We start from the raw sequence: 17,318 nt of genomic DNA on the forward strand, positions 1-17,318 counted from the left end.
ACTCTTTCAGTGGGTAAGCACTGAAAGCACTTTCAGTGCACCAGCGCGCACACACTCACACACACACACACACACACACACACACTGAAACCTGTGAATTCACATCAATATATCCAATTCTAATTTAATGCTACAAGGATTATTCCAATTCTCTCCCTTGTTAAATTTGTAACTCCCTTCTCCAACAGTCGGAAATTTGGTCTCCATTAACCTTAATATGTTTACTTATTCAACCAATAACCATATATAACCAACTTTTTTTTTTTTTTTTTTTTTTTTTTTGCTGTCATCCCCTCACGCATGTGTACTCGGCTCCTCCCCTTGCTTGGGATCTGAGACCCTGTACTAGATTGACGTCCTCCTCATGTTATTTGGTTTCTGTCACCCTACACTGGAGTGTTCTCTTGTGTGGATGTCTTCCTTGCCCACTCAGGCTATGAATGATTATGTTGAGCTGACCCTGCCCTGCCCACATAGATGTCTTTAGTTTTGGCTTATTTTAAGATTTCCTCTTTTCCTCTGAATTTAAGCAGTCTTACTATGATGTGCTTAGGAGTAGTTTTTAAATTACTTATCTTCCTAAGGTTTATAGCACTTCTCGAATCTATGGCTTTATATCTCTCATTAGTTCTGGCAAGATGTTTGTCAGTATCTCTTCAGACATTGCCCTCCCCCTTCCTGCATGTTCTCTTCTTATCAGAATCCGTCTACATGTATCTTAGACCTTTTCATGCTGTCCCATGTATCTCTTACTCTCTTTCCCATATTTTCTATCCCTTTTACTCTCTCTGCTTTATTCTGAGTATTTTCTTCTCACCTATATTCTAGTTTAATCATTCTCTTTTCAACTTTGTGAAATCTGCTGTTAAACCCTTTATCAAACCCTTAATTTAGGTTATTTTATAATCTAATTTTTTATTTAAATATTTTTATTCCTTAAACTTTTACTTTAAATTCTTTATCTTATAATTCAATTTATTGAGCCTATTAATCACAGTTAACTTTTTTTTTAAACACATCTGATGTATCCAAAATCTGGATTCTCCAAGGGCCTATTTCCATAGTCCATCATTTCTCTTGATTTTTGTCCAATTATTGTCTTTTTGCATGTCCTTTTATTTTTGATTGTATGATAGGTGTTTGTAGATATAATTTGAGACCCTAGATGATGTTATCACCTTCCAGAAAAACTTATTGTTGCTTCTGGCAGGCAAAGAGGACTTAATCCAATCAGAATGAGCAGGTTTAGTGCTGGGCTTCAATTTTTGTAGAGCTTTTCTTTTAACCTTTTCTCCTAAGGCTGCATCTCATACCAAGTCTGAAGCCCCTCCTCTTTGGTAAGCCCTGAATCCCAATTTTTGTCTCCCTAACACTATGAGACTGGCTGTGGTCCTACACAGCCTCTCTGCCACAGCTGTGAATTAGGCAAGTGACGTCAGGAGAAAAATAGTGTTGAGTGTTGTGTTTATCACCCTGAGAGTCCCATCTTTCTGGAATTTTTGCTTGTTAAGTCCTAGCTACCTGGGTAATTCCCCAAGCCTTTGTTGTGTTTGTTTCCTCTTTTGGTTTTAGTGGGAGGGTTGGTTTGAAACAAGGCTGTTGATAATTAGGAGAAGTGAGAAAATCAGATTATTTGGTTTTGAAGTGAATTACTTTAAATCAAATGTTGGCAAGGTTTTCTGTAAAGGGCTAGATAGTAAAATTTTAGGCTTTGAGGGCTACATGGTCTCTGTCACAACTACTCAACTCTGATGTGTAGGGCAAAGGCAGCCACAGACAATACGTAAACTTATGGGCATGGCTGTGTCCCAATAAAACTTTATTTAGAGAAACAGGTGGTAGATTATAGTTCACTGATCTCTGCTTTAAATGGAGGAATATAGCTTTTAAAGAGTTGACTGGAGCTAATCAAGAGAAAAACTTATTTCCACAGCCATCAATATTATTTAAAAAACTGTTTGACTCTAGAGTAGATTCCTGAGCACTGTGGGTGTGATGTAAAAGAATTAAACGTCATCATTCTTAATCTATCTCATAGGCTTTTTAAAGAAACAGATTTTATATGAATAAGAATTTACACAAAACAAACACACCGAGTAATATAATACAGACTCAGTGCATAAATGCTTAAAGGTTGCTAGAGCAATTCAAGGGATTGAGAAAACCTCTGCACTCTTAGTGTTGTTTAGTTCTTCACATCCCTTTCACGATAACCACAGCAAACAGATTTTATAATGGGATGGTGAAAGAGAGACCCAGGGTACCCATGCTGGGAAGCCTCATGCGCTTCCTGGGAGCCAGGAAGGTCCCTGGGATTCCATGACAATGTGAAGGTCCCAGATAATCACTCACTCAGCCAATATTCATTAATAACCTGCTGTGTACCAGTGGTAAACTATGTATCTCATAATGTACCAGAGCACAAAACAGAAAAAATACCTATTTCATGGAGCTTATACTTTAGTGGGATGTGATCACATATACACACAGACATTTCTACACAGTCTGTTCTGTGGTGATAGGGCTATGAAGATAAATAAAGCAAGTGGAGGGGACAGAGGGCTATTGATGGGGCACTGGTTTGAGAGGTTACTCTTTATGACAGGTTGTTCAGGGGAGTTTTCTCTATTTGGATGACTTAGGAGCAGACAGCTGCCTATTAGCAGGATGTGAATGAAGTGAGAAGATAATTCATGAAACAGATGGGGGAAGGCAGAAGAAAACGTAAAAGCACTAGTTATCTAGTTATCCGAACACTCTAAGTGGACTGATTAGCAACTGTGACAGACACTTTTCTGCCACATAATTTACCACTAGTTATGCAGAGAAGAGAAAAATGTTTAATGACAGGAAGAAAGAATAGCTACGCTTGTCTACTACCAACATACAGACATTTACAAATATTAATACTTTTACAAGAGGTCAGTCTTGAAACCAGCACTGTCCAGTGTAAGATTCATCAGCCATGAACCTTCTCATTCGTATCCAGCACATGCCATAACCTAATGCACTGGTAGCATGCCTCCCTTCATGACAAGTGGTGGTTTGATCCCCCAGCATTAAAGAGCCTTGGTTCATTCAGTTGAACACAACTGATTCCATGAGCCTTAAGAAACAAATGTGCCAACCTCCCAGAAGCATTAAAGATACTGGGGGTACCAGATATGTCTTAGTCAAATTTGGCTGCTAGGACAAAATACCACAGAGTGGCTTAAACAACAAACATTTATTTCTCACAGTTCTGGTGGCTGGGAAGTTTGAGACTAAGGCATCAGTTTGGTTCCTTTTGAGAGCTCTTTTTCACAGCTGCCTTTTTGCTGTATCTTCACATGCAGAGAGAAAGAGATCTCTGGTCCACTCCTCTTTTTATAAGGGCACTAATTCCATCATGAGGGCTCCATCCTTAAGACCTCATCTAACTCTACTACCTCCCAAAGACCTCACTTCTAAGTGCCATCACACTGGGGATTAGGGCTTCAACACATGAATTTTGGAAGAACAAACATTTAGTCCATAACAACACACACACTTTCCTCAATCAGAAATTGGCAGATTTAAGCAAGGAATTTTGGACAGATGTGAGATTACTAGAAAGATAACAGAGAAGTAGAAGTAGAGACATGAAAAAAAAACAGCATAAAGAGAATTAAATATAATATATTTTCAATTACTTATTTCAGCATGTAGTGGACACTTAATAAATGTTTGCCTGTTACTAATTGAAATAATACCTGTCACACATATAATACTATATTTCTTACATATATAAATATTTTGTAGTTTTTCTATTTTGTTTCTTTATGTATTTAAGAAATTATCATGAAAGACTAAAATAAATGAATAGAAGATTATTGAAGGCTTGTTAGAGTAATATCAAACATTGTCATTCAGATTATGTGCTCCTTTTTTTTCAATCTTATATGAAATATTTTGTGCATTGTTAATAATTAATTTCTTATTGCTTGTCATTTTCTTTTAGGGCTTTTTTCTACTGTATTGTCCAGATTTAACACCTTTGGCTTCCCAGTTGGTATATCTTAATTTATCATATAATAACATCTTTTACTTTCCCACAGAAGTGAGTCCATTTTTACAATTATATATTATAATAATTTCTTATTATTAATAATTATCATAATTTTTAAATAGACACAATACCCTGGAGTTACTTGAAAGTAAATATATTTTGTATTGCATCCCTAAAGGCAGAAGTACCAAAAGTACAGTACATTTTTCTTAGCTGTCCCACGATACAATCTTCAAAGACTATATTATAGTCAGGCTCTCAAATATGTTCTCCTAATTGTACAATGTATATAAGGTTATTTAGTTATTTTTCTAATTCTGAATAAAACCTAAAATGTACTATATCCAAGTGTTAATCAGAAGCTTTAAAGGCAATGTTTAGTGACCAGGTAATATGACGTCATAACAAGTTTTCATTATCATAGGCTGAAATAGGATATTCTGCTTAATAAAACATATGAAGGATAATCAGATATGGGATGAGAAAATTCAATGTCATTTACATAAACAAGTCATTATAAGTCATTAGGACAGATTATGTTTTCAGTTTCTTTAGTCACTGTCTCATTGGTCACAGGGTATCTGGTTGTTTTGTGAACTGACTTCCAGAATATTGACTTTTAAAGAACTGACTTCTAGCAAGTTGATTTGCTTTCTATTTCAAATATAAAGTATTGAAAACATATATTTTCCATAGTTTCTCATAATATTGTGTTTTTATTTTCACTAGATGGTAGACTTTGGCAGAGGACAGAGTCTACTGAAAAAATTTAGGACAGGAAAACGTAGAAGCAGAAATGTAAACATAACAAAGTATATATTTATGTAGTTTTTTCTTATATCTGAAGAGTTTCTTCTCTCAGATTCTTTAAAAGACATGAAATCATGTACAATAATAATTAATTATAATAATGTATTGTTAGCTCTGTAACATATGCATGTACTGTGTGTAACAATTATAGTACAAAAAAAGAAGAAGGAATAGACCTATTTAGGAACAACATTTCCATATGTCTGGAATTAAGTTAGTGTAAATCTGGAGCAGATTCTGATAAGTTAAGGTGTATTTTAAACCCTTTAAAGCAATCGCTAAGAAAATAACTCAAGAGAATATAGTGGAAAAAAAACCACTAAAGTAATTAAAACATTAAACTAGAAAATATCCAGCTGGTGCAAAAGAAGGTAGTAAAGGAGGAACAAAAATGGCATGACATTTAGAGACTATAAGTAAAATGGCAATGTAAATCCAGCCATGTTAATAATAACATTATATATGAATACATAAAAAAATACAGTTTGTCAGATTGGGTTAAAAAACAAGCTCTAATGATATGCTGTCTAAAGGAGACATACTTAAGATTAAGAGATACAAAGAAGTTAAAAGTAAAGAATAAGAAAGGATCTATCATGCAAATAGCAACCATAAGAAACCTGGAGTGACTACAATAGTATCAGGTAAAATTTTAAAACTAGTATCAGACAAAAACAAATTTTAAATTAAAAAATGTTACTAGAGATAAAGAAGGACATTTTGTCAATCTATCGGGAATCTGTAACAAGTATAAACATTTATGTGCTTACCAATAGAGCCCAGAATACATGAAGCAAAAACTGAAAGAACTGAAGGGAGGAATAGAAAATTTAACAATAATAATTGGATAGTTCAGTACCAACTTTCAATAATGCACAGACCAACTAGGCAGAAGATCAAGAGTGAAACAGAAGACTTGAACAACACTACAAACCAGTAAGAACTAACAGACATTTATGGGACACTGCAACCAATAGTTAGCAGAATACACAATTCCCAAATTCACATGGAACATTTTCCAGGATAGACCATATGTCAGTCTACAAAAATAATCTTAATAAATTTAAAAGACTTGAAAATCACAGAAAGTATATTTTTGGGCTACAATAAAATGTAATTAGAAATTGATAACTGAAAAAATTTGTAAATACATGGAAATTAAGCAACATACTCTTAAATAACAAAGTCAATGAAGAAATCGAAAGGGAAATTAGAAAATATTTTGAAATAAAAATGAAAATACAACATACCAAAATTTATGAGATGCATCTACATTAGTGCTCAGAGAGAAATTTATAGCTTTAAATTCCTATATTAAACAGGAAGAAATAAAAACCTAACTTCCCATCTTAAGTCACTAGGAAAAAAAAGAGCAAACTAAATCCAAAGAAAGAATAAGAGGATAATAAAAATGAATGAAATAGGGAATAGAAAAACAATAGAGAAAAATCAAAATGTAAAGCTGTTAGTTTGAAAAGATCAACAAAATTGACTAATCTTATATATAACCAAGTAAAAAGGAAGACTCAAGTTACTAAAATTAGGAGTGAAGGATGGGACATCACTACCAACCTTATAGAAATACAAAAAATATTTTAAGATAATACTACCAATACCAACCAACCAGATAGCTTAGATGAAACAGATATATACCTGGGAAGACTCAAGAATAGACTCAGAAAAGAAATAGAAAATCTGAATGGTTCTATAATAAAGAAAGTGGTTTATATGTGGAATCTAAAAAACAAAAACAAAAACAAACAAACAAACAAAAACAAAGCGTAAATACAGGACAGAAATAGACTCACAGACAGAGAATACAGACTTGTGGTTACCAGGGGGGTGGAGGGTGGGAAGGGATAGACTGGGATTTCAAAATTGTAGAATAGATAAACAAGATTACACTGTATAGCACAGGGAAATATACACAAAATGTTATGATAACTCACAGAGAAAAAAATGTGCCAATGAGTGTGTATATGTCCATGAATGACTGAAAAATTGTGCTGAACACTGAAATTTGACACAACATTGTAAAATGATTATAAATCAATAAAAAATGTTAAAAAAAAAAAAAAAGAAAGTGTTTTAATAGTAATTTGAAAACTTTCCACAAAGTAAAGTCCAGGATCAGATAGCTCCATTAGTGAATTCTACCAAACATCTTAAAAAGAATTAACATCAATCCTTTACAAACTCTAACAAAAAATAGGGGAGAAGAGGAAACATTCTCATTCAAACTATTAAGCCAGTGATACCCTAATACCAAAACTAGACAAAGATATGGAAAGAAAAGCAAACTACAGAACAATATCTCTTGTGAATACACAGTGCAAAAATCCTTAACAAAATGCTAATAAACCAAATTTAGCAACATATATATATAAGAGGATTTTACACCATGACCAAGTGAGATTTATTCCAGGAATGCAAGGTTGGTTAAACGTACAAAAATCAATCGATGTAATTCACCATATTAATATAGAGATGGAGAAAAAAAAAACTATACACTTATCTCAAAAGAGCCAGAAAAAGCACTTTACAAAAGCCACCATACTTTCATGACCAAAACACTCAACATCTATGAATATAAGGGAGCATCCTCAACTTGATAAAAGATGTCTACAAGAAACCCACAGCTAATATCACACTTACTGATGAAAAACTAAAGGTTGTCTTCCTAAGATCAAGAATAAGATGAAGATGTACGTCTACTATTGCCACTACGTATTCAACACTGTACTGGGGTTTCTAGCAAAGAAAAGTAGGCAACAAAAAGAAACAAAAGGCATTCAGATTAAAAACAAAGGAGTTGAACTCTCTCTAGTTGTACAGGATATGGTTTTGTATACAGAAATCCTAAGGAATTCGCTAAAAACTATTAGAACTAATGAGTGAGTTCATCAAGGTTGCAGGGTAATACAAGATCAATATACAAAAGTCAGTTGTATTTGTACATATTAGCAACAAAACATTCTGACAATAAAATTAATAAAGGAATTCTATATATATGAAAAAGAATAAAACATTTAGAAGTAAGTTTTACAAAAGCACCAAACTTATACTGTGAAAACTAGAGTATTTTTAAAAGAAATTAAAGGGGACATACTTCAATGGCAAGAGATCCCATGTTCATAGATCTGAAGACTTAATATTAAGATGGCAATACTCACAACTGATCGATAGATTCATTGATGTCTCTATGAAAATTACAACCTGCCTTTTAAAATGAATTTGGCAGGCTGACCCTGAAGTTCTTATGGAACGGCAAGGGATTCCAAATAGGCAAAACAATCTTCTTGAAAAGGAAAGACAAACTTGGAGTACTTAAATTTTCTGATCGCAAGAATGAGCATGCTCTTCTCCACCAATTTAAAATCTTTTAATGGTACAAAAACATTTAATGTTAAAGAGAGCTAGCATAAGACCTTATTAAGATTCAGTAGAGAGTAAAATATGCTAATCAAGCAACAATCATAGATTTAAAAGGTATGTTCTGTTTTTAAAATTTCATATGAAAAATCAGTATATACAAAATTACTGTGATATCAGAGTAAAACATGCTTGTTATGATACCGGACACTCCACTGATCGCTAAGGTTAATTCCACTTATTTTCCTGATTCTGCAGATATCTCCTGCCTCCCTCATTCTTTGCATAATTACTTCTTATGAAACCATGTGCTCAATCGATCAGGATGATTTTCCCATTTAGAAAAGGAACGTTCTTGAGTCAGGGGTATGGAATGCAGTAATTGCACTGTCTTACCATAGCTTACATATTAACCCTGGTCAGTTATTTTGAAGGCTTACCGAGGTATTTTTTGAGATAGATGATACAGCCAGTAGTGTTACCATGCTGATTTGACTGCATTAGTTCAAAGGGTTAATAAAATGTAACAAATAGGGATTTGCATACTTCACTATTCTATTCATATGTTTCTCTTTTCTGTTCCTCAGATATTTTGTCTTAGAAATTTACAAATACTGATTCTGAGAAATAATCCTATCAAAGAAATCCCTTCTAACGTTCAACAACTTAAGTTCCTTAGAACTTTCAACATTGCCTTTAATTTGATTACCACTCTTCCACTTGGGTAAGGTTGATAGTCTAATTTCCTAATCTATAAAATAAGCAATTACCTGTATGATATCTAAGATCCTTTAAACTCCAACAGGAATGTTGATACTCAGGTATAAAAGACATGGATTTTTTTTCCCACATATGGATGGTAATTAACTCCTAATGAAAGTTTTGAACCAAAACCTTAACCAAATGCCAAAACAAGATACCTCTTCCAGTTAGATTTTTAACAAATTGAATGCAGCTTAAGGGCAAAAGGTTATAAGCAAAGGGACTCTTAAATAGCTGAGTAACATTTGGCAAAAGATTTTTATAGTAATTAAGGAAGTGCATCAAATTCACTGACAAAGCATTGTTTGTAAGCAACAATCCAACAAGATCTACATTCATATACTGTAGAACTATTCAGTCATTTTTTATAAAGTATGTGAAAGTTGTATCATTTCTGTGTAAAAATACATATATATACATCACACATTACACATAAAATGTATAAAAAGAAAGAATAAACACTAAGGAGTAAGGATATTATATTATGGGTTTTATTTTTGTTTGACTTATCTATATTTTCCCACAGTAGCATAAATTGTACTGCTTTGATTCCCTCCCTTGATACTAGAATCAGACTTATCTCTAAGGAAAATCTGTTTCCTTTTTACTGGAGGATGGTATTTAAAAACCAAGATCTGGGTGCTGGATGTTCCCATTGCTATTGGGATGATATTGCTTCTAAACACTCTCAGTGGACAGAGAAAGCAATTTATATATGTATACTAATCTGTGTGTACACACATCTATAATTATTTGTGTATACACACACACAATTCTAAGTGTGTGTATATATTAATAATACAATGTGTGTATATATACATGAAATATATACATCTAAACAGGAGTTCATACTGGATAATCTATAATCATAATTACATAATTAGAGTAACCACACTGTCATTTAAACAAAATGTAAAAATTTCTAAAGCAACTAAAACTTGATCATAACTAAAGAGTCAACACTGTTCATTGTTTAGAGAGTAGGCAAATTAGTTTGACCTATTGATTATCATCAAAATTTTAAGGAACTATTTCTCAAAAATACTAGTGTTTCTAAAATACAGCAATATATTTTTAAGTAAATAACATAGGCTATGTATGTATATCCATGGAAGACTGATAGCATATTAAAGCCAAGAATGAAAAACATAATGGGAATTTTAGGAATAATAATACAATTACATAATAATTATTATGAGAATTAATTTATTACCTCAGGGGAGACTTAAAACAAGCTCTGACATATGTGAAAATGTTCATTTGCAGAGTTTACTCAATGGAAACTCACACAGAGGGCACATGCAGTGAGGAATGAGGGTGCTGAATTCTTTGTATTTAAAGACTGTTGTCAGAACTCTAATTTCCTGAGCAAAGAGACCTGACCTAATGATAGCAACGAAGAAAAAATTTATCTAAATGCTGTTAGGAATTTCTCAGGTGGCTTTTTCTAGATGGGGCTTTATCCACTCCAGATATTTCAAATCAGTCTTAAGGGATAGATGAATAATTTTTAGGAAATTTCACTGTAATTATATCATCTATAATGAAAAGTCTATATGTATAAATTTCAAGATCTCAAAAAATAGTTTATTTACCTATTTACTCAAGAATTAAACTCTTTATTTATGCCCACCCAGTATGATGATAAGCATATAATCATTTCTACAATTCATTTTCTCTTTCCATTTTAGGTTATTTTACTTGTTTAATCTTGAGAAACTTGATATTTCCTACAATAGCATTGCTTTTATTCCAAATGAAATCCAGAAACTCAGGTATCTTGGAAGTAGTAAGTACCCACAAGACATTATGCCCTTTAAGGGCATATTTGGTGATGATTGTTATGGAGAAAATTGAGTCCTTTCATTTATTTAATAGCCGTAAAACATAATGTGTGAAGCATAAAGTTAACCAACATGTAATTTGAATGGTGTACAGTATTTTTAATACATAACATTTTCTTTAATTATTAAAGGATGACCACCTAATAGGTTGACAAGTTGATTTTACCCATTTATCTGTGTGTGCACCAGGTAGTTCTTATCAGTTTTATTTATTTATTGTGAGGAAATACATAAATATATACAAAATGCTAGTAACACACAGTGCTTTAATGCTTAGCCTCAATTCTTTCTCACGCTAGTTTTTTAAAAGTCTCTGAAGTTGATCTCTGTCCTTCTAGGTCAGTACCATATTATTTTAATTATGACTTCAGAGAAATTTATTTCTAATAACTAGTAGGGAGATTATTTTTCAATATTAGTGTATTAACTATTCTCTTTAGATTATGATCTTTAAGATCATTTAATATAATTCTAAGCCCCTTCTCCCCCCAAAACATAAAGTTATGTTACTACTATGGATGTAGTATTTCCTCTAATTTTCATTTCTAGCTGCCTATTGCCAGTCAGCATAGAGAAACAGAGGACAGAACAGAATAGAGAAAAGCTATTTACTTCTTCACATTAATTTAAATCAAGCTATGTAATCAAATTATTTTAGTTCTGAGTTTTACTATATTTTCTTTGATATTCTAGGAGCATTATTTCATCTTCAGTAAAATAAGATCATCTTATTTCTGCTTTTCTAATATTTGTACCATTACTTAATTTCTCATGTAACAGTCTTTATATTTCAATAGGAGAATTCAGCCTGTTCACATTTGTTATGACTGATATACTTAAGTGACTTCTGTTTTACTTTGTATTTAGTATTTATTTACTTTCTCCTTTTTGTATGGGGGTTTTTGGGGGTTTTTTTTCGGTGATTTTTTTTCTAGATGCTATTTGTTCTCTTTTTTCCTCTCTTGTTAATTTTGGAACTTCACTGAACTTTCCCAGTCTATTACAGGCTATCTTTCCTTCCCCCCAAAACTTACAAACAAACACATTTTTCTATACTATTTTATAAAAGCAAGATGAAAGCTACTTTCCCCAGCATGATGGTCTGTCTCCCCTCACTGCTGCCTTCCGCCAATAGTTGAGAACTTTAGAATACTTGAATTGAAAAAAAAAAAGTGCTGATGTTTAATTTGTCTAGGAAAATAAATTCTTTCTTTGTATCATTAAACTGTACTATATTTTAGGTAGCATAACATTCATTGTTCTTTCTACATTTGTGCTTACTTTTTTCCATAATAATGGCATGTTGCAAAGATCCAAAATATGTGCTTTAACTCTACTATTTACACAAATCCATTTATTTGCATAATATATTGGTTCGGTTGCTTTTTTCAGTTAATTCTCTTGATTCTAAGGAAATACTTAACACGTATTTTATTATTACTAAGTTTTATACCAGTTTTCAGGAACATTGGGACAGATTTTTACTTGGATATTATAAATTGCATGAATACCTTGTAAGCTATGGTTTCCTTTATTTGCAGATCACTTAAAAAACTGATTGTTGACGGGAATGAACTGACTACTTTTCCACCTGGAATTTTGAAGCTGACCCTGAGAAAAATCCTATTTGAGAATAATTTCACTCATCCTACTCTTTGGAAAGAGAATTCTGTGAATAGTCCACAGCGCCTTACTCAACTTACTTCTTTGTTCTTTTTAAAGAATAATCTACATATGTATTATACTGAGATTCCAGAGAAAATTCAAAAGTTACTAAAATGGTGAGCAAATTCTTAAGCCCTTTTAACCAAAACATACTGTTTTAAAGCATTTAAAATATTCTTTATTACAGGGCCAGATGATAGATTTACTGTACACACATACCCCACACCACACACAACACTCCTGCAGTTTTTCAGATTGCTCCTTCTGGCTCTTTAGGCATAATAAAAAGTCTATGAAGAGTAGCACAAAGTAAGTTTGAGGAGGAAGATTGGGAACAGCTGCTGGAGACCACTGAATGCACTGGGGTTTCTTCTTTAGGCCATGGGAGCCATTTTATGTAACATAGAGCCAATCAGTACCCACCCCCCCCTTTTTTTAAATCTATCATCCTGGAGCCCTGTGTCTTTGTGCCCTAATCTGGAAAAGTTGATGTCTAGATCTGGCCCACAACTGTTAGTCCAGGACTTCCCTTCACTATTATCTTGGAATTTCCTTTACTGTAGTCACACTGGATACCTTGTTCTTCATTTACCTCCTTATTTTGGTGAAGCCTTCCCTCCAGTGTCTCCCTGCAAAATTTAAAGACTATCCATGTTTGAATATGTCTTTATTCTGCACACAGACTCAACTGATAATTTGACTGGGTATAAAAACTCTGGGTTCAATAATTTTCTTCAGGATCTTGGAGATATTGCTTCATTATCTTCTACTTTTCTATTTTGTATTTGAGGTCTACAGCTTTCTTATGCCTTATCCTCCATATATAACCTATGTGTTTTGGGGGGAAGCTTTTCAAATCTTTTTTTCTAGTTGTTTTAAGTTTTCACAATGATGTGCCTTTGTGAGATTTTTTTTTTTAATTCAATGTTGGGCACATGGTGTATCCTTTCAATCTGGAAACGCATGCATTTCAATTCTGAGAAATTTTCTTTTACTATTACTTTGAAAATTCTGTCTTTGATTTGTTTGTGTTTTCTCTTCTGAGACTATAATAGCAAATACTGGACCTTCTGAATTTTCCCTTTTTCTTCTGAAGGGTACCAGAATATGCCTCCCAAAATATGCCTCTTTGACATGGGGATTATTTTCAGTTTAAGGCAACTGACATCTAGCAGATGCAGGAAAAGCTCTTTACCTCCCCTTAACTACCTAAAAATAGAATATAAATTTCTCCTTTTGTAAAGGAAATTTCCATTTGTAAAAGTATCTCTACATGAGGAAGAGAACTACTTCAGGAGACAACTCTTATCACCTGAGAGACTCCTATCTGCAAAACAAGACAACCCTTATTTACCATATATTTCCACCCTTTGCCTTCTCATAACTGGGCTTCTCAGCCCAGAAGCCCAAATTCTCTTTTCCTTTGTTTAGCCTAAGATGGTATATAAGCCTCAACCATTTGGCTCCCTCCTTGAGTCTCATTTCCTTGTGAGGGTCCTATGTGTGTGTACATAATTAAGCTGTTTTTCCTCTTGTTAATCTGTTTGACAAGTTTAAACTGACAAGTTTAATATCCAGGGCCCGCCCCAGTCAATGAACCTAAGATAGGTAGAGGAAAAAGATATTTTTTCTTCCTTACAGTTCTCAGCCGGAGGGGGCTTGTTTCAAAAGCCTCAATTAGTTTTTTGTATTTTTCTTTAACAAAAATGTATGTATTTAAATTGTACAATATGATTTGATATACATATGCATTGTGAAATGATTACAAAGATAAAATGAACACATCCATCGCCTCACATAATTAACTCTTGTTTTGTGTGGTGAGAACACTTTCAGATTTACTTTCAGCAAATTTCAAGTATATAATACCAAGTTATTAACTACAGTCACCACATTGTACACTAGATCCTCAAAACCTATTCATCTTATAACTGAAAGTTTGTACCCTTTGACCTACATATCCCCATTTCCTTCTCCCCTCAGCCCCTGGCAACCATCGTTCTACTGTTTCTGAGATTGACTTCTGAAGCTTAGATTTGACTTGTAGCTCAGCCTGCTTCAGTTATGGCACGTACTGTAACCAGACGATTTCCTTTACAGAGTATTCATTTACTAATTCAGCATACTCTGCTTTTCTATTATGAAATATATATGTAATCATACTAATATACAAAAAATATAGTTAAAATTGAACATCTCATAGCTTTGTCAAATCTTATCATTTTGTTATATTTCCTTCAAATCTTTATTTTTTGAAGTAAAACATTATGAATACAGTTAAAGCCTCCTTTGACCTTTTTCTAGGCTAATTTGCTTCCTCCCCAGAGGTAACCACTCTCCTTAACTGGTATTAACCCCCCATGTTTTACTTTCACTGCATCTGTATGTTATAAACAAGCTTGTGGTAGAAGAAAAAAATATTTGGTCTTTGCCCCTAGTTCCTGGCACAGAGCTCCTAAGACCCTTGTAATTTCCTGAGTAACAGGAGTGTTGTTTCAATAGTAGATGAGTTTATGCAAATAAAGTGACTTTGTTGGGTGGGAAGGCAGTTATGTAGCCTCTGGATCTGGGCTAGCAGCCAGAAAGACCAATTTTGATTGGAAGGTTGGAACTCTCAGTTCCACCCTCTTCAACTCCTAGGAGAGAAGTGCTGGAGATTAATGGCCAGTCATTTAACTTCTCATGCCTATGTACTAAAACCCCCTAAATAATGGGGTTCAGGGAGCTTCCAAGTTGGTGAACACACTCCAGGCCTGCAGGGTGGTGCATTCTAACTCCACAGGGACAGAAGCTCCTGTTCCAGATCCTTTCAGACCTCGCTTCTCCTGACTGTCCACTTGCATCCTTTATTATAAACTGTAATAGTAACTACAGCATTTTTCTGAGTTCGGTGAGTTGTTCCAGCAAATTATCAAACCTGGGGGTGGGGAGTGGATACCCCCAATTTGAAACCAAGTCAGACAGAAGTGTGGGTAACTGGGAACCCAATATTTGAAACTACATCTTAAGTGAGAGCAATCTTGAGGGACTGAGCACTTATGTCTGTGGAGTCTGATCCTTAACTCCAGGTAGTTAATGTCAGAACTGAACTAAATATTAGTAACACCCAGCTGGTGTCTGTAGAGAGTTGGAGAACTGGCTGGTGTCAGAAAAAAACCTCCAACAAATATGTAGTATTATTTTTCGTGTTTTAAGCTTTACATAAATATCACAAAGTATGTCCTTCTGCAACTTGTTTTACACTTTCAGCCTTTTGCTTTTTCTCTTCTGATATCTCCACATTGACTTATATTGCTCTAGTCCATTTTCTCTAGTATGATTTTCTTTGGAATGAATATCTCATAATCTATTTATCCTTTCTCTTGCTGGTGGACATTTGAATTGTTTCCAATTTCACTACTACCAAGAAGTCTGCCATACCATTTTAAAGTCTATGTCTTTATACAAATATGCCAGTGTTTCTAAGTCATTGAGTATGTGCATCTTCAACAAGAAATTGCCAAATTGCTCTCTAAAGTCATTACACCAATTTATACCTCACCAAGAAAGTATGAGGGTCCCTGATGATTCTCATCCTCACCAAACTTTGTACAGTCAGATTTTCACACTTTGCCCATGTGATGATTTATGAAATGGTATTTCTTTGCTATTTTGTTTTGTATTCCCTTATTACTAGTGAAATTGAGAAGCTTTTCTTCTCAGTATTCTCTGGACATTTAAGTTTCCTCTCCTCTGTATAGTCTGTTCATGTGCTAATGTTAATGTACTAATGGGCTGATGTCTTTTTTTAAAACTGATTTGTTAGCATTTAATATATATATATGGACACTAGTCCTACACTAGGTTACAATAGTCCTTTTATTTCTAAAATGATATATTTGTTTTGAGTTATAAAAATACATATTTATTATAGAAAATTTGGAAAATATAGAAAAACATTTTATGAAGAAGTTTAAAATTCTCTGTGATCACATAGGATAATAGGTCCAAGGATAATTACTGTTTCCTGTTTGGGATTTGTCCTTAGAGTGTTTTCTTACTATGGATCTATCTATTTGTTTGTTTGTTTTAGAAACTAAGATTTTTTTAATACACACATATTTATTTTTTAGCATTTAATTTTTCACTTGTGGATGTCTTCGCTCCTCAGATGGTAAGAGCAATGATTATAAAGGCCATATTTTGTGCTACTTTGAGTCTTTTGCTTAGCATCAAGCAAAATGTCTTTCCTTTAGTAGCTCTGATGTTCCTTCATTGCAGCACGACCAGATGTGAATGGTGCCGTGGTCCAAAGTTTGGTGAAGGTTTTTGCATCATCCGATCCTGTAATATTTTTGGAGCAACACAGCTTCCTGTTCTATATCATGTCTGTTCCTCCTCCTGCTATAGAAAAGTAAAGGAAAGTAGTGTTGCTTCAGCTAGTGTTTCTGGTAAAGAACATCTCTAAATCCCAAGTCGATGAATTATACAATGATTTATGAGTCCCACTTTAAAAGCCATTAAAGTTTCCGTGCATAATCTTTCATTTCTTTGAGAATACAGGTTCTGTGAAGACATGTCTTCTTGTGTGAATCCTCTTTGTAATCCTTATGAAAGTTTGTGATAGCAAATTTTTGCAGAATACTTACCTAAGAAGGATTAGCAAAACTCTTTGGATTTAAAAGAAGGGCTAGAAAATTTCTTTCAGAGAATGTTTACTATAAAAAGAAAAATGCAAAAGAATTTATCTTACAATTGGCCTTTTTGCCATCCATTCTAAGGGATAAGACAGTATTTCAAAGTCATCAGTGGGGTTTGCGCCTCATATGGATTTAAAGTCATGTACCCAAGTTCTCAAC

General features: G+C 33.6%; 1 protein-coding gene across 1 annotated transcript in view; it reads left to right on the forward strand.

Annotated features, from left to right (window-relative positions):
- The window catches only part of LRRC63 (leucine rich repeat containing 63), a 33,118-nt gene extending 16,191 nt beyond the window's left edge, over positions 1 to 16,927 (forward strand). Inside the window, exons 5-9 of the mRNA XM_006187369.2 lie at positions 3,980 to 4,078; positions 8,797 to 8,933; positions 10,663 to 10,746; positions 12,357 to 12,596; positions 16,741 to 16,927. Of these exons, the coding sequence (XP_006187431.1) occupies positions 3,980 to 4,078; positions 8,797 to 8,933; positions 10,663 to 10,746; positions 12,357 to 12,596; positions 16,741 to 16,927 (747 nt within the window). The remainder of the gene's footprint in view (positions 1 to 3,979; positions 4,079 to 8,796; positions 8,934 to 10,662; positions 10,747 to 12,356; positions 12,597 to 16,740) is intronic.
- Positions 16,928 to 17,318: the final 391 nt, after the last annotated feature.

The sequence above is a fragment of the Camelus ferus genome, chromosome 14, assembly GCF_009834535.1.
Source record: "Camelus ferus isolate YT-003-E chromosome 14, BCGSAC_Cfer_1.0, whole genome shotgun sequence".
NCBI lineage: Eukaryota > Metazoa > Chordata > Mammalia > Artiodactyla > Camelidae > Camelus > Camelus ferus.